We start from the raw sequence: 26,505 nt of genomic DNA, 5'->3' as shown, positions 1-26,505 counted from the left end.
ATTTTTTAGATGGGACTTTCTGAGAAAGTCAGCTGATCATCAATCATAATTCCAAGGTTTCTGGCTGTTTTTGAAGGAATTATGGTTGATGTGCCTAACTGGATGGTGAAATTGTGATGAAACGATGTGTTTGATGGAACCACAAGCAGTTCTGTCTTGGCAAGGTTGAGTTGAAGGTGATGGTCCTTCATTCAGCAAGAAATGTCTGTTAGACAAGATGAGATGCGAGCAGCTACCGATGGATCATCAGGATGGAATGAGAGGTAGAGTTGAGTGTCATCAGCATAGCAGTGGTATGAAAGCCATGTTTCTGAATGACAGAACCTAGTGATGACATGTAGACAGAGAAGAGAAGTGGTCCAAGAACTGAGCCCTGAGGCATTCCAGTAGTTAGATGTTGCGACTTGGACACCTCACCTCTCCAAGATACCTTAAAGGACCTATCTGAGAGGTAAGACTCAAACCACTGGAGTGCGGTTCCTGACATGCCCTTTGCCAATAGGGATGACAGGAGGATCTGGTGGTTAACTGTGTCAAAAGCAGCGGACAGATCAAACAAGATAAGTATTGAAGATTTAGAATCCGCTCTTGCCAGTCTTAGGGCTTCAACAACTCACATCAATGCAGTCTCAGTTGAATGTCCACTTCTGAAACCAGACTGGTTGCTGTCGAGGAAATTGTTCTTTGTGAGAAAGGCAGAGACTTGGTTGAATACAACTCGTGTTTTTGCAATGAAAGGAAGAAGGGAAACCAGTCTGTAGTCCTCTAAATTAGATGGGTTGGGGGGCGGGGGGTTCTTAAGTACTGGAGTTATATGAGCCTGTCTAAATGCTGAGGGAAAAAACACCAGTGTGAAGGGATGTGTTAATGATGTGAGTGAGTGCAGGTACAACTGCAGGAGAAATGGCTTGAAGGAGATGAGATGGAATAGGATCAAGAGGACAAGTAGTAGGATGATTAGAAAGGATGAGTTTGGAGACTTTTGTCTCAGAGAGTGAAGAGAAGGATGTGAATGAGTGTATGTTTGCTGGTAAGACGTGCTTGACAGATTGTGGAGTGGAAAATTGTGCACCGATGGTTTTAATTTTATTAATGAAGAACGTGGCAAAGTCATCAGCTATTAGAGTTGATGGAGGAGGAGGACAAAGGAGCGAGGAAATTGTTTTAAAGAGCATGGGAGAGTTAGAGGAATTGTTAATTTTGTTATGATAGTATGTCCTTTTAGTGGTGGAGACATTAGCAGAAAAGGAAGAGAGGAGTGACTGATACACATTAAGGTCAGTAGGATTTTTTTATTTGCGCCACACCCTTTCAGCAGCCCTGAGCTTAGAATGATGTTCGCTGAGAACATCAGAACAGCCAAGGGGTAGAAGAGGTGGTACGGGCTGGCCTGGAAGACAAGGGGCAGACAGTGTCTAAACAAGAGTGGAGCAGAAAGTATCAGTAGCACTGTTAACATCAAGATATGCTAACTGTTTAGGGGAAGGAAGCGAAGATGAAACCATAGCAGATAGCCGGGAGGGTAAGAGTGAGTGTAGGTTACGTCGAAAGATGACATGAGGAGGGATATGTATTGTGTCAGGAACCATGATGAGGTTAAGAGTGAGGTGGAAATAATCTGAGGTGTGCAGTGAAGTAACCAGTACATGATCAGTGGAGCAGTGTTGTGGGTACATAAGGTCCAGTTGGTTGCCTGATTTGTGAGTAGCTGTAGTTAACACTCTCTTGAGGCAAGCAGAGTGTGAAAGTCTGCAGCCTGAGGTTTATCTAGGTGGATGCTGAAGTGTCCAACCATAACTAGGGGAGTACCATCCTCAGGAAAGGTTGAGAGCAGCACATCTAATTCATCCAAGAAGTTACCTTGTGGTCCTGGGGGTCCTCTGGTTTGATCCACGCTTCTGTCAGGGCAATGAGGTTTAGTCTTGAATGACTAGAAATAGATGTAATGAAATCTGATTTGTTTACTGCAGACTGACAATTCCAGAGACCAATAGAAAAAGAAAGTAGTTTATTAGCAGACATAGTGCGCAGATTGTTAGGATTGTGCTGCCTATAGTGTGCGATGTGTGGTTTGCAAGTGGTAGTAATAGTAGGGTTATGGAAACAGATAGTAAGAGTTGGTCATTAAAACTGAAACAGAACTGAAGCAAGGTGTGGAAATGAGGATAAATCAAAGCGATACTTATGTCCCTTGCCGGTGTCCCTGAGTGTAGAGTCAATGGTCTTTACACTCTTCGGTCTTCACACGAGGGCTGCTGCGACCACTGCCGCGGTATACTAACCTTTTTTATACCCATTTGACAAAATGGAAATTGAATTGAGCTGGACACACTTTACTGTGTATCGCAACAAAGGGCTAAGCAAGCGCTCAACACTGACAAGTTATGCAATAAAGTACGAGACCAAATGCAACTTCAGAAGGTCTAAACACAGTAAACAAAACAAGCATTTCCTAAGAACGAAAACTTTGCAAAACACTGAGACAAAAAATAAATACACTTACTAACCGCTTTCAACCTCCTCTGATTTACCGCTCACCACAAAAAGTATTTCTTTACACTGTCTTTTGCTAATGCTTGAACACACTTTACTGTTTATCACAACAAAGGGCTAAGCAAATGCACAACACTAACAAAGTATGCAATAGAGTACGAGACCAAACTTCAGCATGTCTCAAGACAGTAAACATTCTATGAACGTATAAAACTCCAAGCAGCATCTCAAACTGGCCGCGTGTGGCAGTGAACAGTATGTCAGTGGAGAAATAGTGAAAATGCTGTCAGTCATTGGGAAAGAGAGGCTAGGTCTCCATGCCTCACCACGGTACACTGACTTAGGCCCTGTTTGATTTCAGAGGGCTGGTGTGCTGAGAAGAGAAGCAATGCATCAAAACGCCTGCACATGGGCTGCAGACAACAGAGCTCAGCCTGAGGAATAATAGACTTGATTGAATTAGCCATCCATTTCTCACCATGCTCATAACTCTGGGATGCCTTGATCTCACTGGCAGGATTGAAAAGAGAGGCAGGCTCTCAGCCATGGCAATCTCACTGCACCCGAGCCCAGAGAGTGCAGCGTGTCACGCAGTTAATGCATGGCTGCTTCACCTGTATCTAAAAGCTTCTCCCTTTAATCTGGGAGAGGGAGGACAGGGACCTTCCCCAGCTAGATTGAGAGAAGTCTCGGTCGCTGAGCCTCTGGATGGCAGAGGACACCTCATTATAGCGTCTCAGAGAGATTCAGAAGAACACAAATAGATACAACCAACAAATGTGCTGAACATTATATTGCAAAACATCAAAAGCATACGTCTGACAATGTTCTAAAATATTTTACTACCTCAGATGAAACTGATAATTCACCCAAAAATTAAAATTCTCTCATTATTTACTCACCCTCATGTCGCTCCAAACCCATAAGTCCCTCGTTTATCTTTGGAACACTAAAATGAACATTCTGTGTGAATACAGAACTAGTCATAGTTGTCATGATGACCACATCATCAACAGTGCTGCGTTGTGTTCGTGTGGCTCTTCATGAACAGTTCTGTATGTGTGAGGACTGACGGAGAGAAACTATTTAAATTTGTGAATGAATCATAACACATCTCTCTGTTTGTGGGATTATTTAGTAGCAGCACATCAGGCGAGCTGTCAGAGTCCAACTGAGACCATCCTCACTCAGCTCTTTACACACTATGCTGATTTAAAGGAATCATTCACCCAAAAATGATCATTCTGTCATCTTTTACTCACACCCAAACCTGTGACATTTTTGAAAAACATTTGGAAATGAACAAAAAAAAAAAAAACAAATAATGACATAACAATAATTATAGTAAAAACTATCCCTTTAATAGTCATCAGGCAAACTAACAATTTAAAATAAAATGAAGATACATACATTAAATACATGCATTTCATGAATGATGGCACGAGTTAGCCATTAAAAACAAATAACAAAATATTTTCTTCCTCCATTTTTTTTTTAAATCAAGAGAGAGTCTGCTGCATGGACCCAGAGGCTGGAGAAAGTGGAAATAACATGGCTTTTATAACACAGCACAGCCCTCAATCCTGTTGGGCCCTTCAGACTCGGTCTCCGAACATGGTACAGGCCTATCAATATTCCTGTCTTACGATGCCCTTTCATGAAGGCCATGCTGGGGTGGGCTGGATAACTAAGGTACATGCTGGAGGAATTTTCTGAAACCTGACCAGCAAGCAAAGCTGCTCGCAATCGAGTCTGCCTGCCAATGTCTGTGGCAGAGCTTTATATATTATACACATGCTGCAGCGCAGACACTGGAAACATTAAATTATTGTGTTCTGCTATGTCTTAATAATTTAAGTCATCCGTTTTGTTGGCTCTAAACCAAGACAGTGGTTATAATGCGTGTTTGCCCCACACTGCAAGGTGGATGGCGTGGATCAGGAAAATGTGAGCTGATAATTACGGGTCCTGAGATGACAATGACTCAGTTAATTGCTCTAACCTTTTCTTGCCAAGCTGGAGCCGCATGTCAGTGTTGGAGGTGAAATTTGGCTTGTTGTTGTTCAGCTTCATTGATTGCTGTATTTGCTGATTTATGATTCATGTAATCCACAGCCAACAGGCCGTACTAAGACATGACGCTCACAAACAATGTTGCACTGTCATAAAAAAAAAAAAAAACAAGAATACAAGTTTATAAGTGGTAGCTAATTTAAAGACAAGCATATATAGATTGAACCCAAAATATGTTCCTCTAGTCCTTCACACATCGCTGCCATTCCCAGGTGAATACTGTATCAGCCTGATCTCATTTCCATTAATATTTTATTGATATATAGATATTTTACAGTATAGAATCCCAGCATGACCCTAAATCTGACCACTCCTCAAAAACAAAAACAAAATTAAATGATGATAAAAATAAGTAACATAATAAACAATCAAATAACAAAAAAAATAACAATAAAATTAAGAAATAATTAAATAATGATAGAATTAACTCGATGAAAGAAACAAACTATTCATTCCATAAATTCAATTTTCTATTAATCTAAAATTATTCATAAGCATTTATATTTATCTGTAGTTATTCATACAGTAAATGTTTTAGATACTTTACTAGTTTAATTGTGTATATTTCTATGTGCAAAGGTATGATAGTGTTTGTGTGGTAGAAGCACATCCTTTTTTCCAATACATATGAGACTTTAATCATTTTGAAAAGCTGAATTTATTTCCAAATAATGTTCTAGTTCAATCTTTATATAGTTTTTATGCCACCTGGGCCTTAATAAGTAGATACTAATGTAAATACATATTTCTATTCATCTATTCATAGAATTTGCATACCTGCACACAAACCTTCCACTTACTCCATCTAGATATATATTACTTTATTGTGTAAGTGTATGTTTGTACTCAGAGCTGCTGAAAACCGCAAGAAATTCCTTTTGTTTTTGTGCGCACAGTCTGAATTCGAAGCAACTTTTAAGTGGATGTAACCTTTAAACCTACTTGGATTCATTTATTAATTGAAATTCAATTTTAAATACAACATTTAACATCAGAAGTGTCCATAGCAATTTTAAGCCATTCACACTTCACTGAAGGCACATTCTGTTGAGTTTGTATGCTCCCTAGGATTCAGTAGAAATAAAAATCACACTTTCAGCGCATCTCACCAGGAAACTGAAGCAATGCTACGCTGGTTTTGTAAAAACATATGCACAGTAATTTTTATTCCCTTGAGAACAGGTGGGATACAGTTATTGATATTACAGCCAGTAATGCACCACAAAAATGGAGCAGGAATGTCGTCCTTCAAACGATTATGCCAGTATCCATTCACTGAGTGCCAGAGGAGCTCCTAAAAAGCTGTACGCTTTGTGAACGAGGCCAAGTCCACCAATCGGTCTTGGCATGGCCCAGCGGGCTGCGGGAAGCACTACAAATTGCTCTCATCCACCGAACCTGCCAAATCCCACAGTCAAAGGACAAATGTGATAGATGGTCCGTCTTCTGAGCTGTCAGTGGGTTTATTTTACAATTAGACATCTCCAGGTGGCGTTGCTAAACAAAGAAGGCTCGTCTTCAGACGTGAACCCTGTTTATGTCAGACTCGGGTGAGTATCTGACAGGTAGGTCTCTCATAAATGCTGCCTGAAATCACATTATGCCAGACCTTCGCCCTGCTCCTGATGGGGGTTTTGTCACACGTCCTTGACGCACAGATACAGGCGCAGATATACCTCACTGAGGCGTGGTGAGGATCGTAATTGCATTGGGTGATTTGTGCTTCAAAGCTAATTCAAAACAACTTGATCCTTGGGTAAACTAGAGTATGTGCAGATATGAATACACATATATAACAAACGCCTTTTGTTACTATCATACTTATGAAGTGATTATTCATGCTCAGATCCCTTAGTCCCCAAATAAATGAAAAGAGCTTAGCTTTGCAGACTCATTAAACAGACAACGGCTAAAACAACTCAGAACAGATCAATGAAGCACTAGCTTATCATACTGATGTTTTCAAATGAAAGCCGCGGCGGTGAAGTGTCAAATTGCACACTTCAGTCCAATTAAATTATCATCTACACCGCATTCAAGGCAAAATATGATTGTTTGTTTTCAGAATGCGAAGAATCTCATAAATTCCAGCCTTATCTATGGCAGGCTGTCTCCAAAGGCAAATCTACCTGATTAAAAAAACAGACTCCGATACTTCAGAAGAAGCACAGGAATAAACTCAAAGTCCCTTTAAGGCAAGTCAGTGTGCTCGGCAGCCATCTTATTGTGCAGCAATTTACTATTTTCATTATGCGAGTAGCTCTATCTATTGCAACTATCTGAATTGGGCCAAGACATTGGACTGCATTCCAATACCACATGTCTTCAAGTCAGCAATAAAATCTGACAACAATGCTTTGGATATTGCTTCTATAACTCAAATCATGCGTTAAGTGGTTTACATTAAGTGGTCCGTATCTTCCTTCTTATACTGCCTTATAAATATTAACATTCTGGCTGATACCAATAACCTGATGGTGGATAACAGACGAACATCTTAAAATTAAAATCTTAAAATTCTATACTTTGTCTAAAAGTAAATAAATAAATAAAAAAATTGCAATCACAACATATTAATGTCTGGTGTCAAAAAAAGAAAAAAGAAAAAAAGTAACACTATTTTAACGATCAATTCTCACTTTTAACTAGTTGCTTTTTAGCATGCATATTACTAGCATTTTGGCTGTGTATTAGTACATATCAATGCCTTATTCTGCATGACCGTATTTTAGATCTCTTAATCCTACCCTATACTTAAACTTAACAACTACCTTAACTAACTATTAATAAGCAGCAAATTAGGAGTTTGTGCAGGGAAAACTCTTAGTTGATTGTGAATATGTGTTCTCTATTCTATTACACAAAATTATTAGTGTTTTTTAAGGTCAACTTTTAGTAAGTTTTATATGATGAAAGGGTAACCTAAATTTAAAAATTATGGAAATAAGCATGAAAGATTGAATATCCAATTGAGTCCATTACCTGTAATTTGAACTTGAACCTCTACTATCATCCGATAACATATAGTAATATTTCATGCATCCCTAACCAGAGATTTTACATCCTAACCTAGATGAAAAGATCAAAGTCAGAGCAAGAATAGAAAATGTAACTGTAAATCATAAACTGTAACATCAAAATGCTCATGTTATTTATTCCCAGCACATGACAAGAAGACATAAACAATTTCATGACTACCCCCGAAACGTGTATTATTTTCCTAATGTACGATCTGCAAGGAGAAACACAACAAAAAAAAATAAAAGATGATGCAAAAGAATGTGTCTGCAATACTCAAGACAAAACATCGGATGAGAAATTCACTTCTGAAAATTGGAATCCTTAAACGAAGGCACTTGACTTGTTTTTCTCCGAGGAAAGATGTTTTTAGATGATAAAGATTATAATAAAGATTGTAAGGCCATTTCAATAGCCAATGTCTCACGAGAAACCATGCAGCGTCAAGTGCCTGACAAAACATTAGCTGGAAGACAGCTAACAACCTCTGTGCTAATGTATTCATCCTGCAATACGCAGATTTCTGTCCAATCACATGTGAGAATACATTCTGCAGGTAATCAGCAATTATATTTATGGTTGTGATTTACCTGAAGCTTATTGTCTGTTAGTCCTCTAGATAAAGATCACTCTTTTCTTCTTTTAACAGGTTGTAAATTGAAGTTGGCTCCTGATGAATGCAGTGGTTTAAGTCTTACTCCATCAGTTTCAGTTGGGAACACAATTCAGGATACCTGTCAGCAGGCAGAAGATACATTAGCTTTGTCGTACCAATGGGGTTTAATCATGTAATGCAGCCAAGCGCCTCATGTGGGCTTCAATTCACAAATATCCCCAGAGCTTAAAAAAGAATAGCCACGAATGATGACAAAATCATAATCATCACAGATGGATGAATCAACTGCGGGTTTAGATAAACCTGCTGTGTGAGGATCTGTTGGGCGAGATAAGACTGATCTCTCTTTCTCTCCACGAGCTGCAGGCCTTGTGATTATCTTTGCTAAATCAAACGCGTGGGGATCAACTTTTGTGTGTGGGTTGAACAGGACAGAGCTGCACTCGATACACACGCATTCAGTCAAGATCCATCATTCTACCAAACACAACTATACAGCCTCGATCAAAACATTCAAACCCATCGAACTGAGACCCGCCAATGAAAACATGCACACGGATACGTGCATGTCACAGCATGACGGCGCATTGTGTTTCAGCTTGATTAAAACACAAGAAGAAGTGACGTTTATCACGCCGCTGTCAGATGAGATGCATGGCTTTGTTGGCACGCATCCATACATACAGTAAAAGGACACACGCATACACTCTAGTTATTATTCGAAGGATTTCTTCAACAACCACACAAATCCTACCCAGTAAGCCATCATTGAGACGGATAATAAAAAAACAAATTAGCCTCCTTCCCACTCCTTTTTTTCTGAATTATTGCACTGCGGTTGTGGCACGGCTGATATTGAACGCTCACAGGGAGGCGATGATCGCGAATGTAAACACTCAGCTGTGATTAGCGAATATGAGAGCTTAGAGCCGCGTGGCCATCCATAGATAAACAACCTTGGACTGATGTAATGAACCAGTGCACTTTGACCCCGAGGAAGTCACAAAAACAACAGCTCTCCCACACTTCGCCCGCAGCGTCAACAGTCTGATCCAGAAATTACAGCCTTGCAGCTTGACTATCCTTGATATGAGGCCCGCAGACTCACTGGTAGCCTACGCAATGCAGTTCTTGTCCCGGGGACCATCTGATTCCTCAAATTACTTTCACAGGCTGTCATTTCTTACATAAAACATCCCCAGATTTGAGAAAGTTGCAGGTAAGAGGCGTAAAGAAAGCAAAACGGGGAGCAACAATGCCTTTGATAGCAGAACAGGCATGTCTGCTTAAATGCTCGGGGAAGCTCAAGCGTGTCAGGACTACAGATCCTTTGGGAAATCAAGACTTAGGAGAGAGGCAGACGCTCTGGAAAGATCCCCAGCTCTAAGTGCTGAGATCTGACATTTTGAAATGTGAAGTTTTGGACCACCTGCTGTAAACGGAGGTCCATTCTGAGGCCTGATTAGAAAGCATTTGTCTTGTTACATCTGGTGCCCGGCTCTGGTTCTTTTGCTGAGAATCTCTCCTGTAATGAGATCAAGCTCTGAGCGATCCCCGTGTGATGTCTATGTCTTCATTCATCTTCTGACGCTGAATTATGCAGCGCAGATCTGTTCTTCGCAAAAACTCTTCTAGGAAAAATAAATATTTGACATCATTTCCAATAGGCTTTAGGACCCATGGAGATCTTGTAAAAACGTTCATTAGTGATTTGAGGGCGAAAGGCCACGGCGGCGAATCGGAGACTGACGGTGATGAGTGTGTGGGGGGCTCACAAAACAGAAGAATGGGTAACACTTCATTTTGATAGTCCACTTTAGACATTCTGCTAACATTAAGTATCTTCATGTCAACTAGCAGTCATTAGAGTATTAGTAGACTGTCTAATGCTTAATATCTTCTAACCCTTTATTTTGATGGGTCCACAACATTCAACATACCGAGAAACTTTGCAAGTATATGTCAACTTATTCTACTAACCCTAAACCTAACCTAGCAGTCTACTCTGAGAGTTAGTAGACATGTAGTTGCAAAGTTACTTATAGAAAGTATAAAATCTAAAATCAAAAAAAAAAATAATTATAAACCAAAGAATGTACAACAATTTTAGATGTTACAAGATGTTTTAGTGTCATGTATCGATTCGGCGAAACAGAAACATTACTGCTGCAAGCTATCGGGATTACTGGAAAAACTTTTTTTTAATATATATATATATATTTATAAAGAATGATTAATTTAAACATCTCCACAGGCTGCAGATTCAGACTATTAAAAGCACATTGCCACAATCTTTTCCTCTGAGTAATGAATGATTTACTGTCCTTCAAATAAATGATTAGCTCGATACACAACATAATATATAGCTGTTGTGAATTTCACAGCTTCCAACAAAATGGCCACTCTGACCCTGCAATGCAGTCTGTGACAAAACCAGAGAGTTTAGCTTCACTTAGTTCAAAAACTGCAGCACACAACAGCAAGTTGAGGTTGAATTCAGGTAAAGAAATGGCAGGACAACATCTTCACACGACTGGTGAAGACTTCAAGGGACAGTTTTACTGCTGTATTTACTGTATGATCAGTGACAGAGCTCGTCTACATACTGTCACTCGCACATCAACATTTGCATGTATTGTTGCAATGATATTGCTGTCAGGAAAAGACTGTGACGTTTTCTTTCACCCTAACGTTCCACTCAATTCTTGAACGTCTTCTATGAACAGTTCGGGGGGGAAAAAACAAGCTTTTTACTAGCTTTTGTCCCCCAGGACTTAATTATTTCTAACACCTTATTATGCTTGTCCCTAGTCAAAATATTGTATCCTCTGGCATCATCACTCTGGATGCCAGCTGCTGGTTTCTGGAGGAATATCTCCACAGTGTGGTGGGAATCTAGGAAACATTACTGAGACATGCTTTTACTTCTCACATTGATTATTTTATACAAAAAAAAGGCTGTTATAATGTGCTCATATATTAGAAACGGAGGTATAAATGAATGTTTTTGCTGCCTTTGTGGTGCCTTTTTTTATTATTTGATTCTTACAAAACGCATGTCTGCAGATGCTCGCAGTTTGCGAAGATCATTAGCGCCATCTGCCGGTCAAACCGTATTAGTAACAGCTTTATTTATTTATTTATTTTTTTTAGAATAAAATTACCTAGTAGTTTCTTTCAATATTTCATACATAGCTAGATTGTTTATATCGTAAACACTTGCGAATCATATTTTTACAATCTTAACATATACAGCTAGAACGACACTTGAAATGTAGCTACCTTAATTTTTCATCTTTTTCTTCACACATCGCTTGTCTTCTAAATCATTCATCTTTCCTCACGCATATTGGTGTTTTCAATGGTAAGGAGTGTTGAGAATAATAACTGTCGCAATTTTGCAAAGTGGATAAAAATCATTTCCAGACAAAAATTAGGTTACAATTGTTTAACAATTTTTTTTATTATTATTATTTATTTTTGCTTGCACTCATCTAATGGTAATGCAACCCATGACTTTACGATATAAACACTTTCTGTCGCTACACATTTGTAAAGCGTTCATTTGGAACGTTTAGTTTTCTCAAAACAACTTTTACACGCGTTTTGAGGTTCGTTCTGGTGACGTCACATAGCCTACAGGGCGGTGCTCCGAACAGGTGTATTTCACAGGTGTAAAGAAAAGTAAATGCCAGAGGAGAAGTACGAGTCCGTTTAGTCCCGTACAATGGCTCCAAAGTGTATTGGGGGCTGCGCCGCGTTATTTGTCCTCGGGATTACATTTGATATAATCGGGTTTGCTTTGGTTTTGCTCGGTATTTTTGCCAATCTGCGATTGGACGGCATATTTTACGGAGACTTCTTAATCTATACTGGCTCTTTAATAGTTTTTCTCAGTCTCTTCTGGTGGATCATGTGGTACACTGGGAATATTAGAGTTTCCTCTGAGGATGTAGAGAAGAGGACTTTTGATAACTTTGCGCACTGGGCACGGAAGCTCTCGGAGCGACTGTCCAAAAAGGGGATGCACAGTGAGAAGTGCATGGATAACGTTAAGAAGTCGATGAACGGGGATGTGACACATCACGCTCCGAGGCGGATAACGTGGGAAAACTCGGGACCGGCGGGATGCGTGAACGAAGCTTACGACCGAGGCTCCGATGCGCCACCGAACGAGAAGACCGTGGAGCTGGAGATCCTGAAGAACTCCGGGATGTTCCTGCAGAGCAGCGGCAAAGCGGAGAGATTTCTCTGAACAGCGACCGGTACGTTGACACTTACCTGCTAACCTTATATCTGACATTCTTCTTGAGCAATTTCACTTTTAAAACCTTTCCTGTGCTGTAGGATATGGAAATATCTTTATATTACGAAAATCTATAGCCGACTTTAATAAATATGCACTGGCCTTGAGTTATTAAAAGTTGATTTAGCCTAAACGGGGGCAAGAAAATAAACAGGATGGAAATTAATCACTTCAGTAGAGATTGAGTGTTAGCCTAGGCCTATATTAAAGTGTCAACAGCTCATTTCGATATTTTTAACCATCTTTTGAAATTCTAGGAATTTTATCTAACTGGATGTAGTGTTTTGCAGTGAGACAAACCACCAAAAATGATGTTATGAAGAATCTGAAAAATGTTAATTAGTTCTTCATGTTGCAGACATTGTTTATTAAACATAGTTTTTTATATCTGTCCACTGATTGCACATCTATCGATCTGATGGATCTTTATGAATACTGTGTAGCTATCTAGTATATTCTCATCATTTGATAGATGTATAAAATTTAATCAACCAAAAAGAGAAAGAGGGACAGGGCATTACAAAACATAACAGGAATGGCCTATATAACTTCATAGTATTTGCTTCAGGGTCATATTGCAGATTGGTGTTGATTACTTAACTTTACAAGTTCAAGCTCATTGTAGCTATCAGTCCTATGAATACAGATTCTTGTGGGCCTACTGTTTTAAGAAAAAATTAATGTAAACTATCGTGGCTGTTGTGGACCTGATACTTTTGTTTTGAGCAGTACTGAAAAGCACTGTTATGATTATATTTCCAAACTATACCTTAACAATGTGTATTCCATGAGTATTTGTTGTATGGATTCAATGTCTTGAGGATATTGTACACTGGTGAAACTTGATGCTGTTCTTCTCTCTTCTCAGGTGCATTTTACTTCTGTTCGTCAGAGTCTGAGGAAAAGCAGCAGTAAGACCGGAATGTTTTAACCAAACCTTCATATCTGGACTGACTGAGAAATGAAGTCATTATTCAGGGATTTTTAATGAGCACTTTACACATGATTAATAAATGTATACTTTTTTCTTGTACTGAAAGTTTAATTTCAGATTTTTTTGTTTGTTTCTCATCTTTATCAGATAAAGAGTTTTCATAAAATGATTTGGCCAGTTACTTGTTTTTGTTATTTTACACGATATGGAAGCTTCTCATTATTTTTAATAAATCTTATTTGATTTGATTCTTCTGAAATGTCTGCATTGTTTTATATAACCCCTTTATTCCAGCTTTATAATTATGTAAAATCACTTGTTTGTTATTAGTCATACAGCCCTGGCAGGCATATGCAGTTGTGTATGAACCACTATTTGAACTCTATGTTAAAACAAGCATTACAAATACTCCTCTGCAAACTTTTATTGGGATCAAAGTATTTTAGGCTCAGACCCTGAGCGTTTCAGAAAACCTGTTCACCTGGAAGCGTCTCACCCTTTTTCCATCTTGCAGCTCTCCAATGACAGGAATGGACTGACGACCTTTTCGGTGTGTTTACTAGAAACACAGTTAGCTGTGAATTATACATGTACTCTTATCAAACACTGCAACACCATCGCTTTTCACCTAAGGTTATGATTACAAACCCAGAGAAACCCGCCAGACAAATACAAGAGACACACCCTGCTATTGTGTATCTGGATATTTGAGCCATTAAATACTCAAGTCTTTCACAATCACAGTAAACGGAGAATAAGGGAGAGGAAGGTAACCACTGGAAAAGTCCTGAAAATCATAAGCGGAAGGACTTGTTTCGCGACATAGCAGACGTGGTGTTTGTTTTGATATGCAATAAAAACTCGAGCAGTAGAGTTCAGTAATCTTGCTGAAATATCTCTCATGTAAACTCATGGCAGTACTACCTCACATTAACCACTGTTCCCAAGTTCCTGCCACCATGGAAATGCAAATTACGACTCCTATTATTAATTCATTAGCACTGTCAAGAAATCAGACAACTTGTGCGACAAGCAGAACAAGACGGCCCAGATGGACAGCGGGTCGTGTTTCCATCAACACCTGAGGTGTGAGAACGATATCAAATTATCCCAACACCTTCAAATCACACAACCCTGAAGAAAACACTGACTGTCACTGTGACCGTCCTGCTGCAGAACATGGAAAAGATGCTCTTTAATTATCCTTTAACAAGTTAATGTTACCTTTGAAGAAATACTGGCTACTGTGTTAATACTAGAAAAAAATCACATGTGATAATTGATTAGAACCTCCTGGAAAAAAAATGAATATAAATAGGAAACACTTAAAAGACTCTGAGCAACAATTAATTCCACGTCCTTACGTTACTCACTTCTATTTAACAATAAGTTTCTGTCAACAGACTAACTATAGAATCTTTATCCATAAGTCATTTTCCTTTGTCTCCGAACCTGCTTCTAATGAGTAATCAGCAACAACCTGAAAAGAAAATGTAGTATATTTCACAATAAATCATTCATATCCTTAATGTTTTGTGGCAAACCCTCCCTTCTGGGTGTCCTTTAACTTCACAAGGAGAGTCAACAAAGCCTTTCACAACAATGGACCGGCTATTGTTGTCCTACTTTTGATTGAACAAAAGAACAAGAGGCTTTGGTTTTAGTTTTCTCTCATTTGGATTTCTCTGAGAAGCTGGATACTGTTGCGACAGCATTTATATCATCCTGTACAGTTGTGTCGTACAGCGCCATCTAGACGACAATCATCATCTTCAGCAGTCACACAAATACAGAACAGAAATTATGGAGTTTTTAATTTAATTTATAAAAAATGCATATACCCACTGAAGCGGAACAACATCTACCACTTACTTCTTCTTGTGGAGCATGTACTATCCGTGAGACTCTTTCAGTTGTTTGAACAGAATAAAATAATATTAACAGGCAAGGAGACAACTTCAACACAAAGATATCAAACACAGCCAACAACATCTGGAATATAAAAGCAAAAACAACGGGAGGAAAGGAAATGTCAGAAACAAAAGGTAAGTGCAGTAATGATCCCAACTGTATAAAATAATATTTTGCATTTTTTTCTTTCATCTTCTGCAGTTTCCTGCAGTCAGGAAACGAATCAGATACAGCACATTTTCTCAACACGTTCATGCAAGCTGATATATTTTAAAGTACAAATGGAAATATATTTCTCATAGGTTATTGGTTAAAATATGAAAAAGAGGATGCGAGTAAACATCGTTCTGATTTGATGTAATAGCAAATAACTCAAACCCTCAATAGTGTTGTTTCTTTTTTTTCTGAAAAAAAAAAATAATAATAAAATAAAAATGAAGAAACTACATTCATTTCCATGACCATGAGTCAACGTCTTTAAAAATGAAAACAAAAAGAAAAAAAGCAAAAGCAAAATGACCTCACTTCAGCACTGCCTGTTAAGTTGAGTATTTGTGCCTCAGGAAACACACACAAATAAGGTCCTAAAGTACACATACGACAAAATACTGCATACCTACTAAAGACTGCATTAGGTAGGTGGACATGGTAGCTAGCTGCCATGAAACAGGAAAAAAAAAAAGAAACAAAAAACCTCCCCACATTTCCCTTTGCCCAAGAGAAAAAAACCCTAATTTTCCCATCTGTGAATATGAAGCTGAAATAAGAAGCAGGTTCACATTTTAAGAGCTAATCGGTGTTAAACGATGTTTGGCAAGTCCATATCTGACCTGTCTTTTCAGTCGAATGCAAATGTTCAAGACCTCTGACTGGGAACAGGGGAATCTCGAGCACACATCTGATACACATGCGTGACATTACGTTAATATTTATATCGGTCATTGGCCGGTCTTTTGTTCGGTAACATAAAGGGGGTTCGTCTATTTGCTCTCCATCCACGTTCAGCCCAGAGTTCATAGCGATGGAGAAATTCTCTGCTGGGTTACACCCACGATACATTTAATTTTATAACTTCAAGTAGGCTATATTAATATATGTGTGTGCATATATCTGTGAGTATTTACCTAATCATGTAAAAGGCCCACCGTCCCTCCTTCAGAACAGCAACCTTTCTCTTTTCACCTCCACCTTGCATTTCTCTCACCCCGATTCTAATCGTTACTACTCTTCAAAATCCACTGACTTTCATCTCACCTCACTATTTGGCACCTTGTATTCATTAACAGGTGATGTGGCTGCAGCAGGTGCGTGGCAGGCGGGGAGAAACAAAAAAATGGGTTGAGGTCAAAGGTCGTGACATGGCTGCCCTAGTCAGTGGCGTTCTGCTTGTCTCTCTCCGCTGTGTCTTCAGTCTTGGCTCTTTTAGTGTCAGGCTGCTCTGCTTGGTCTCCGTTCTGCCGTTTGGTTGGTAGAGATGCCGAGGCCGAGGCGTGGGTCGCCAGAATGTGCAGAGGACTCGCTGAAAAACAGCAGACGGATCGCGTTAGCTGTGCGCAAGACGCGCTAAAGCAACGCTCTGTGTTCAAAGCTAGAAACAGCCAACTATATTACATCAGTTTGTAAAAGCACACAAATGTGCTGATGGGAAGTCTGTGATTTTTATAGATTCGTAACCATATAGAGGACTATGTGAGCACTAGTGAAAATGTAGCTCTTTTCCTGTTATGTGCAGACTGTACTGCCTGCCCTAAACCTAACATTAAAATCAACCACTAGGGGCAGCATTTCATTTCTTTAAAGGCTAAGATATCTTTAATGAACTTTCTGCATCATAAACAGCAGCCCTGGTAATTTGCAGCAAAAAATAAAATTAGAATTATTTTAATATTGAGATCATGATTAATTAGCAAGATTACTCACTGATGGTGGAAACATCACAAATTTATAGAGCTTTTATCTTTTTAACAGTGGATTTGCTTGAACATATACATAATTCAACAAGGGGTGGAATTTTCGATCATTCCCAAGATCTATCGTTGTTTAAATTAAAAATCAATTAATCATTAACCTTAATACTGCAAAATGTGTCAATTGCAGTGACAGTCACCGGAAGGGATATGCCGGTATCAAATTTTCATGTTGTGATTAAATCATAACGCTTTTATCACAGTATACAGTATTATCGTGATACTGAAATTTAGTTGCAAAAAAGTGAAGTCATAATACAGTACAACAGGTTTAATGACTTTTTTCTTAAAAATAGCTGAACATTTAAATACAATAAAGCAATACACAAAAATATATATATAAAGTTACAAATTTGACACAGATTAAAGTGCAAAAGAATTATAAGGACCAATAGGTATTACTTTACAATAAGACCTCATTAGTTAACCTTAGTTAATGCATTAACTTTCACAATGAGCTACATTTGCAACAGAAGTTATTAATCTTTGTTAAAAAAAAAAATACAAGTCTTAGTTCATGTTAGCTCATCAAATAACACAGTTGCAACTTTTGATTTGAACAATGTGTTATTAAATATTGGAATTACCTAAGATTAATGAATGTTTAGAAGAATTTCAGTTTGTGTTAACTAAAGAATTAACTAATGTTAACTAATGAAGCCCTAATGTAAAATTTGACCGAACAATAAAGAATCAAAACACTTTCAAACAATATCTAGGGCAAAATAAAATAGCCTTTTAAGTCTAAATATTTAAGCATTTGGCACTGTAATGAACACTATAGTGAATATACTAATCTAAATGGCTATTTAAATCATTTAAACACTTGATGACACAAAAAGCTGTTTTGTTTCCAGGGTAACACCTGCATTATGTTTAGCGCCATCTGCTGTCAGAGAGTGAATGTGCTTTCGCTCCGCCATGCGCTTTTCATCCGTGCTTGTTTACATCAGCGCGCACACGTATCTTGACGCAGCACACAGCAGTGCTGTGCATTGTGACCAGTTGATGGGAAATGTATTTTTAAAGTGCATTCAAAATTCTGAATCATTTATTATAAATATGTAAATAATTATAAATAAATAATAATAAGCACATGCGACCTGTCACGAATTCAAATGCGGCCCACCATGCTGAACAAAATTTTAAAAAATAACTTTCAGTTTTACAATTCATTTTAGTTTTTACATTAATTAAAAAAACTTATAGCCTAACGTTTTTACGTAAAATTATTTTGTTTTTCATATTATTTTATAGACATGAGCAGACCTACTCACATAACGTTCCGCATTTAACGAACACATACAAGTGCGCACTTAGGCAGAATTCAATTTAAATAGTCATCAACAGCCATTAGTTCGGTAAAATTGAGCATCAGAATGGACAAATTTGTTTTTAAGGGAACAATGTGGAAAAATGTCAGCGAATGAACACATACAAACAAGAACAGTCTGAGTATCGGTAGTGAAGGAGAGTGCTGGATTTTCAGTTTGTCCCGCAACTCACTTGAAGAAGTTCAGGCAAAATGGAAACACCCATACTACACAGCAATCATCCTTAACTGCAGAAATGTGGCAAAACATCTCTGGAGAGAACCTCATATATTATTAAATTCGAAAGTGCTTTCCATATTTGGATCAACATAGGCTACATTTGTGAACGCACATTTTCTGCAGTGTCGTGCTTCAAGTCATGCTCCCGTGCGCGTCTTACAGACTGCAGCTTACAATCGCAACTTCATTGTGCTGTTACTCCTTTTGAGCCGAATTTCACAAAATTGGTCAGCTTCCGACAACATTAGGTGTTTTATTTGTGAGCAGTAGAATTATTTCAATAAATGTAATCGATTAGATATCATAATATTTAGACTAATATTATAAATCAGGTTGGTTTGTATTGGAGATGTATTATGTAAATGATATGCGTGCAGCCCACGAGACTTGCACTTGGACCATAGTGCGGCCCCGTGTAAAAAAAAGTTGAGAAACACTGACATAGATGAATAGATGTGACTATGATCATTTGATAAAATCACAAGAGCACGCTGTAGTTACTTTTGAGATCATTTTACTTTGTTTCATATCCTGTCGTGAAGACCACTGAATGCACCTTTTTAAATGGCTTCATGGTGCTCGTCGTTGTATTTTAAAACACAATATTAACATTTGCAAATGACATTAACCTCATTTAAAATAAAATGATCCCAAACGTAACTACAGTGCGTTGGCGCTGTACCACGCAGTCAGTGAATACAATACAATACTCTTTCACCTGCAGCAGCCTACGGCAAATCACACTGTTGCTCACATGAAACATTTTTCTGTGACTAGTGTGACAAGTACAAAGCTTTGTTTATAAGAGAAATAATTGGTCTACGTCCTTCACAGATGTGATTTAGGTTAAAAACGCATAAATACACAGTATATCTCAAACGATCTGTTTAACAGACAAAGCAATAGTGATCATGTCACAAAAACACGGCACGGCATCACCTTTTAGTTTCAATCTTTTTGAAAAGCCCATTAAAACATTATGAAGATAATGATACCAACATTCATTGTAATGTTGGGATCAGAAGGAAGGCAATGCAAATACTGTTTTTTTTTTTTCACAACTTGTCACTGCACAGCACCTTGTTGTCTTCAGAGCCATCTTTATCGTTTGGCTTCAGTGTAGACCTGCGTGTTCGCCTCTTTCGTAAACACCATGCATGTATCAACATTGATGTGGAACTTCTTCTGCAAGGTGGTGCTTATTCACACAATAACATCAGAGTAGAATGTTCCAAAAGTTGTCGTTTTGGCAGACTGCCTTCAATATAAGCCGTTTTTAGACTAACGACACAGTTTTGAGTTCTGAAACTTACAGGATGTTTTCATAGCACAATGACCTCTTATATGTGAAAAGATCAATGGAATTTTAGTTTCTCAGTTCATAACCCCTTTAAAACAATGTAATTCACACTTAGAACACCATAATTAAAATAAAAATAGATCTAAGAAAGATACAACTAGACAGTGCACTGAAACATTAAGGGATGCATTAGATTTGTAACGAGACAAAAATAAGTAAAAACTGTAGTTGAAAATAAGATATTATTAACCATTCAGCTTTAATAAATGTACTAAGTTATGCCATATCAATTCTGAAATGCTGGCTGTAATTATAATGTAAATACATGGCGATAACACAGACGTTGGTTCCTGACCTGTGTTGCCAGATCCTTGGACAGCAGTGACCACATGCGTCCCATTCTGAGTGATGGCCTTGACAGGCAGTTGATGCTGGCCAATTGGAGCCTGTTGCACAATGGTAATGGTCTGTATTGGGCTGGACTGGGACGTCTGAAGAATGCGACTCGTCCCACCTATAGAAGTGGTTGTAATAGCAGGCACGGGCTCCACTTTCACTGAGAAAAATTTAAAAACAGGATTAAAGATTAGCAGTTCTCTCTGACATCTGAAATGGTTAACTGACATCCAGCCAGTCTTAATCCAAACCCCTTCATGATGATACACCGGCTGGATATACATTATCCTGCTCATTACATGGTTACTTGCCACATAAGTAAAGAACTGGACGTGAAATATTGATTCGAGTTAAACTTGAACGAAAAAAAAAAAACTGGACGATGGACGAACAAATTCAGACAAACATTTAAGGAATAAAGTCAGACCACTGATTACAAGGCTTTTCACCAAATAAATATATACATGGACAAGAAATAGCATCTAAAGGCCAGGAAACACCAAGCTGACTTCAAAGAACTAACGATGGCAAAAGCCGATGGTGAAGACAGCGCTGCTTTTAAAGTGAAACCTGCTGCAGTCCGTCATTGATGTAAACCAACGAGAAATCACTCATTGCTCTGCTCACTGAATACCTTTTATTTACCTCACTTAAACACACATTCTTTATATAAATTTTAAGTCTGTGCAGACCTCTAATTCTGCATACTCACCTTTGAGCACAGTGCGGTCCCTGCATTCATCCGGTTCACCACAAACGATGCTGGACTGGGTAAACACAGGCTCTGCCACGTGTGTGTTGGCTGTAGACAGTCCGGTTACGGCTGCAACGGAAACAGCGGGGATCTGATGCACCACATGGACCGTCTGCATGACAGGCTGCTGGGACGTGGGAGTGGACACCGGCGTGGCGACGGCGTAGGTCACAGGTTTGATGGTCTGCGGTAGCTGCCGCTGAACTGTGATGAGAACCGGTTGGGTGTTGAGAGGCGAACCTGTGTGGAACATAAGTTTGGTTAAAATGCAGTGAGAAAACACAATCTGACAGTTGGGTTGCTCTGTAATGTGCTCTAGAACAACGCCCCACACATGATGAATAGCATCTCTCTAAAATATAAAGGGCGCTACATATTTACAGGTTCATTTATACAGTGAGCAAACAACAGTAAAAGTGATCATACAAGTCCAATGTGTTGTTTTAAAATTAAATAACTGAAAAAGGGAGGCAAGGACCATATGTTTATTACATTGAACACATTAAAGGTTTCCATAATTTCTCACTAATGAATTTCTATGACTTTTCCGGGCATTTGTGATATCTGGATAAGGATGCTTCAAAACTGATTTGATTCAAATTGATTCACCAATGAACCAATCAGGCCTTTTAGTGAACATTATACTCAATACACAATTCCTTTAGCACTCTTAATTTCAGCAAAGGTCATGTTTTGACTCATGCATGAGGAATGGCTTTACCTTGAGCATTTTGTGCAAAGCAAGCCTCTTGTATGACTGCTAATTTGGGCTGAATGGCTGGAGCAGGAGTGGAGGCAGGCGTGGGCTCCGGGTCCATAGGAACAGGTGAGCCTTCTCTCGATAAGCTGTCTGGAGTCTGAACGCCGCTGGAGTGGGCCGACAGCGCCCCCGTGTGGTTAGGAGATGCTGGAGCGCTCCTGAAATACAAAGGGAAGAAAAGTATGAATATACTCAAGTGACATTGTTCATGAAGTCCTGTTTGTTTAAAAGCATGGGAAGTAAGCATTCAATCTCTGTGACCCACACCACCATAAAAGAGCTATTTAAGTCTGTTTGTTACAAAGTGTGACTACAATTTAGGAACAGTTTATCTAAAAATGACAATAGTCTTATAGTAACAACAAGGGAAGAATACTAATGATCACCTGGATGAGAGCGGCCCAAGTGGTGTCCTAAAACACGGCACACCGCGAGGCCTGCGCTTGCGGAAAGCTTGTTCGATGAGCTTTCCCTCAGACGAGGGGTCTATTCTCCAGAAAGAGCCTTTGCCCGGCTCCTCTTGAGATCGGGGCACTTTGATAAAATAGCGGTTTAAAGACAGATTGTGACGAATCGAGTTCTGGGAGAGAAAAAAAGCAACAAAAAGGTTAACGTTTTCACAACCACTTAAGGTACAAATTTAATTTAATTTGACAATTTTATGGATGAAGCAATTAATAAGAGACAACGTGCACTAATAATAGCCTCATTGAAAAGTCTGTATAACATCCTGACAGCATGTGTAATATGCATAAAAAAAAAAAAACAAAAAAACCCTGTAAGAGTCAGACTGAAACAAGCAACAGCCATGCTCTAAAAAAAACCTGCTTGTTTCAAATGTTGAGATCCTTCAGAAGGGTCTGCAGAGCTTTAGGTGCTACACACAGTCAGCAGAGCAGAGGTTTGGAGTACTTCTCAGCTCTTTGGTCATTAAGACAATAGCTTTATCTTCTTTAACTTATAAGTGTAGATGATCATGCATTGATGTACCCATCAGTATGACAGAACAATTTTCTTTTTATATCAAAATCACAAAGAAAGCATTGAGATTCCTCATGGTGTGACCTCTTTAGATATTCTCACTAATTCAGAAAGCTACTCACACGTGCTTGTTACACTCAACTCCATTAAGAAAAAAAAAAAAAAAAAACTTAACTATCAATGCTGTATTAATTTTGTGGATTTTCCTAAACAATAAGTGAAAAAAAGCTAAATAATAATAATAATAAATTAGTCTGCCTGGGTCTGCTCAACAAGTTCACCTCAACCACACAGACATACAATAGCACTAAAACAATGACTAATTACATTAAATGACTAAACGGTCTCAAGACACTGCACACAGAAGAGCTGATTGACACTCACTTGCCAGCCCTTGTCTGCCGTCCTGTAATACGGATAATTCTTAGTAATGTGGGTATATATTCCATTCAGTGTTAGTTGTTTGTCAGGTGCCATTGTGATGGCCTGAACAATAAGCTGTGCATACGAGTAAGGAGGCTTTGAGTCATCCTGTTAAAGACAAGAAAAAGAGCATGGGGACAGGTTACTGCATTTCAGATTTGACCAGTGAATGTCCACAGTGATAAACAAAACATCATTATTCTACATGGCAGCATGCATTTTTAAAACATCTTGTACTTTTGGACTGTCTCCTCCAGACGCTTCCTTGTCATTTTCAGATTGGGAGTTTTCATTGATGAGGTCAGCTGTGAGACCGCGACCCATTTTATAACTGGACAGCCCCGCACCTCGGGGACTTGACGGACAGGAGTTGGCAGCGCTGAAGAAAAATTACAAATAATAAAAGCATAATTTAATCTGAGATTTAAAAAAAACTTCCTAATGACACCTGTAGATGTCCTCTAGAAGCCTGCGTTCTGCAAGTGAACGGCGCATTACTGTGCCATCCCAAAGAGGCACACAATCACATTCACTGACTTTTACTTTAACTGTTCCCTCCTGGTGGATCGCTCTGCCCAGCTCAATCAGAGCAGCTGAGTCCTAAAAACACATCTCTTCCATCGTTTTTTGACACTTTGACTCTAGCACTATCTATAAAATAATACTTGCACGCTCTATTCGTATTTTAACTGCTTGTTTTCTTAAAAAAACTTGACATGGCACTTGCATATTATAGCTCTTTTGTTGGTTTTGATTGCTTCTGTTTGTCCTCAAATGTAAGTCGCTTTGGATAAAAGCATCTCCTAAACGACTAAATGCAAATGTAAGTATAATAACTTTGGAATAAAGGTCAGTATGAGATGATGAGACAAGAAGTTGAAGCAGATGCGCTTACCTGATTGTACCTGTTGGAGACGGGAGGGGACTCATCAGGTGGGCGATGTTGTCGGGAATGTTGATGGTCAGCGGCGAGATCTGGGCTTGCACCGCTTTCACAGGAGACTCCGGCGCGTTCCTGCGCTCTCTCTTGTCGCTGGACAAGGCAGTGAATGTAATTTTGATATTCGTGCTGGGAAACCGGAAAGTGCACCTACAAAACAGGGAACAGAGTTGGAATTTCAGCCACTTACGCACTGATGGAGTAGCATATTAAAAATACAGCACACATACTGATACACAAACCAGCCAGCAACAGAATACAAAAGTAGAGCCGGTTTATATATGGACGCCAGCTTGACCCGATTACACGACGGACACATTTAACCATCAGAAATACTTCTGAACCTCTATCCTCCATTGAACACAGTAACCCTGCAGTGCGTTCACATTTCACATCATACATAAAGCATGTAAAAAAGCGCTCAGCTGTGAACTTAGTGGAATTAATAACTGATTTGAAGCGAAGCTCATCTGATACAGACGCAACAATAAAACAAGGTCATAACTTGCCAAAAATCAAACATATAAAAATGGCATCACTATAAATGTAAATGAACGTACACAATGCAGCTTTTTAATCATGCACGCAATGCCACTGAATGCAAGGTCAAAATAGTGCGTTATAACGTGTGACTACAACAGACATAAACATAATCATTAATTTGAGTGCATAAAACATAAATTATATTAACCAGGCTATTGTTTCTGATCACCATTTCCGATCCTTTCATTTAATTAGTGCCCCAAGCATACGTCATATTTCATTATCTTGCCAGATCTGGGTCAGCTGAGGGCATCAGGGACTAAATGAACTCGAAACACACTTGACCACAGGATTTGTATCATATTGGCAATAATAACAGTAACGTTACTGCGGTCGTTCGTTATGCTGGAAATATGCCATTAATATCCTTTAGGGTCGGCTCCTAAAGATAACGACAAAAGCAAAAGTAACCCTCGAGCATTGTGACTAGTGTTGTGTAAACACAGGGAATGGTTAGCTGTTGTGCTAATCGAAGGCTGCAGCGCGAGACGTGCATTAGTGGCGGTTGTCATAATCAACACGTGCTGCTCGCGAAACAAAACAAATACCGCGAGCGATAGTCGCAAACGCTTTCACGCGCCTGGCGCTGGTCTAATTCCTACCGACAGTCGTTAGCTTACATGCGGGGAAGCTGGAGAGGAGGAGCCCCTCGTCTTTGAAACACCCCGTCCACGAACACCCCGTTTTTGCCGAGGCATCGAAGGTAGAAATCTCCGCTTCCCGTTCCATCCTCGCCGGCGGAGAAAATCTCGAGGTGCCTCCGTGAAATAAAGCTCGAATGGCCCATACTCACGTCCACGGAGCCTTGTGACGAATTCCGACCGATGGTGACCGAGCGCTTCTTCATCAGATACTCGAACTCTCGGCCCTCGAGCCGGGCGACGACCGACCCTGACACCCCGCTCACCGCCATCTTTATTACTTCTCTTGACGGGAATTTGAGACTATTAAAATGAAACAGCAGACGGCTGATGCTCGGTCGGAAGGCCTGCTTGCAAAATTTAGTGGGAGGGGGGGGTCGAATCAAAGGATGAGAAATAAACACGAAGGACCGCAGTCCGAGGACAGCGGCTCCAGCCCACAGCCGCGACAGAGAGAATGAGCGCACGATCCACTCTACCAAACAAACGCTGGGGGCGGGGCCGAGCTGATGGACAGCGGTACCGACCAATGGCTCTGCGACTCGGGAGAAGAAGCGACTCCGCCAATCAGCAGTGAGACGAACAAGCATGTAGTGCTAAGGGGTTGGTTGCGCTGTGCTGCTGACACGCATGTTCTAAGAGGCGGATTGCCGATGCTACAGATTCACGAGTTTGGCTTGTGATGCTGTTTCTTCTTGGCATCCTACGCACAAAATAACACACTTAGACTACAGTGGTGGTCGTAGATTTTATGGCGATATAATAATCCACTCATCTCCACAAGACTTTGCTTTTCTTGGCAATAATCGTGTTTCGTGCTTGGAAACTGCTCGTTACAGTCTACTCTGTATTAAATGTGCTTTCGTAATGTTAGTATGCTGCATTGCAGATTAGAG

The 26,505-nt window shown here is 39.4% G+C and overlaps 1 protein-coding gene and 2 long non-coding RNA genes across 3 annotated transcripts; 1 reads left to right on the top strand and 2 right to left on the bottom strand.

Moving 5' to 3' along the window:
• Positions 1–5,081: 5,081 nt before the first annotated feature.
• LOC109073147 lies at positions 5,082–12,536 on the bottom strand. Its single transcript, XR_002014815.2, has 3 exons — positions 12,482–12,536; positions 8,175–8,318; positions 5,082–7,798 (listed from the first exon to the last, which is right to left on the bottom strand). It is a non-coding gene; the product is annotated as an uncharacterized LOC109073147 (long non-coding RNA).
• LOC109073148 lies at positions 11,847–14,736 on the top strand. Its single transcript, XR_002014816.2, has 2 exons — positions 11,847–12,465; positions 13,375–14,736. It is a non-coding gene; the product is annotated as an uncharacterized LOC109073148 (long non-coding RNA).
• A 492-nt stretch (positions 14,737–15,228) lies between these two features.
• Positions 15,229–26,062, bottom strand: foxk2a (forkhead box K2a). The gene is made up of 9 exons (XM_042734882.1): positions 25,589–26,062; positions 24,381–24,575; positions 23,723–23,864; positions 23,447–23,593; positions 22,468–22,661; positions 22,043–22,239; positions 21,280–21,561; positions 20,527–20,727; positions 15,229–16,870 (listed from the first exon to the last, which is right to left on the bottom strand). The coding sequence occupies exons 1-9, from the start codon at positions 25,879–25,881 to the stop codon at positions 16,719–16,721; spliced, it is 1,803 nt and encodes a 600-aa protein (XP_042590816.1). The 5' UTR covers positions 25,882–26,062; the 3' UTR covers positions 15,229–16,718.
• Positions 26,063–26,505: the final 443 nt, after the last annotated feature.

The sequence above is a fragment of the Cyprinus carpio genome, chromosome B12 (genome assembly GCF_018340385.1).
Source record: "Cyprinus carpio isolate SPL01 chromosome B12, ASM1834038v1, whole genome shotgun sequence".
Lineage (NCBI taxonomy): Eukaryota > Metazoa > Chordata > Actinopteri > Cypriniformes > Cyprinidae > Cyprinus > Cyprinus carpio.
Note: the sequence above shows the minus strand (reverse complement) of the source record. Positions and strands in the feature narration are given on the sequence as shown.

Excerpts from the sequence above, each read along its gene's own strand:
- foxk2a (XM_042734882.1), bottom strand. The coding sequence starts at position 25,881 with ATGGCGGTGAGCGGGGTGTCAGGGTCGGTCGTCGCCCGGCTCGAGGGC. Across the intron at positions 23,865-24,380 it reads TCTCCAACAGGTACAATCAG|CGCTGCCAACTCCTGTCCGT; the intron begins GTAAGCGCATCT and ends ATTTTTCTTCAG. Across the intron at positions 22,240-22,467 it reads CTTGGGCCGCTCTCATCCAG|GAGCGCTCCAGCATCTCCTA; the intron begins GTGATCATTAGT and ends TTTGTATTTCAG.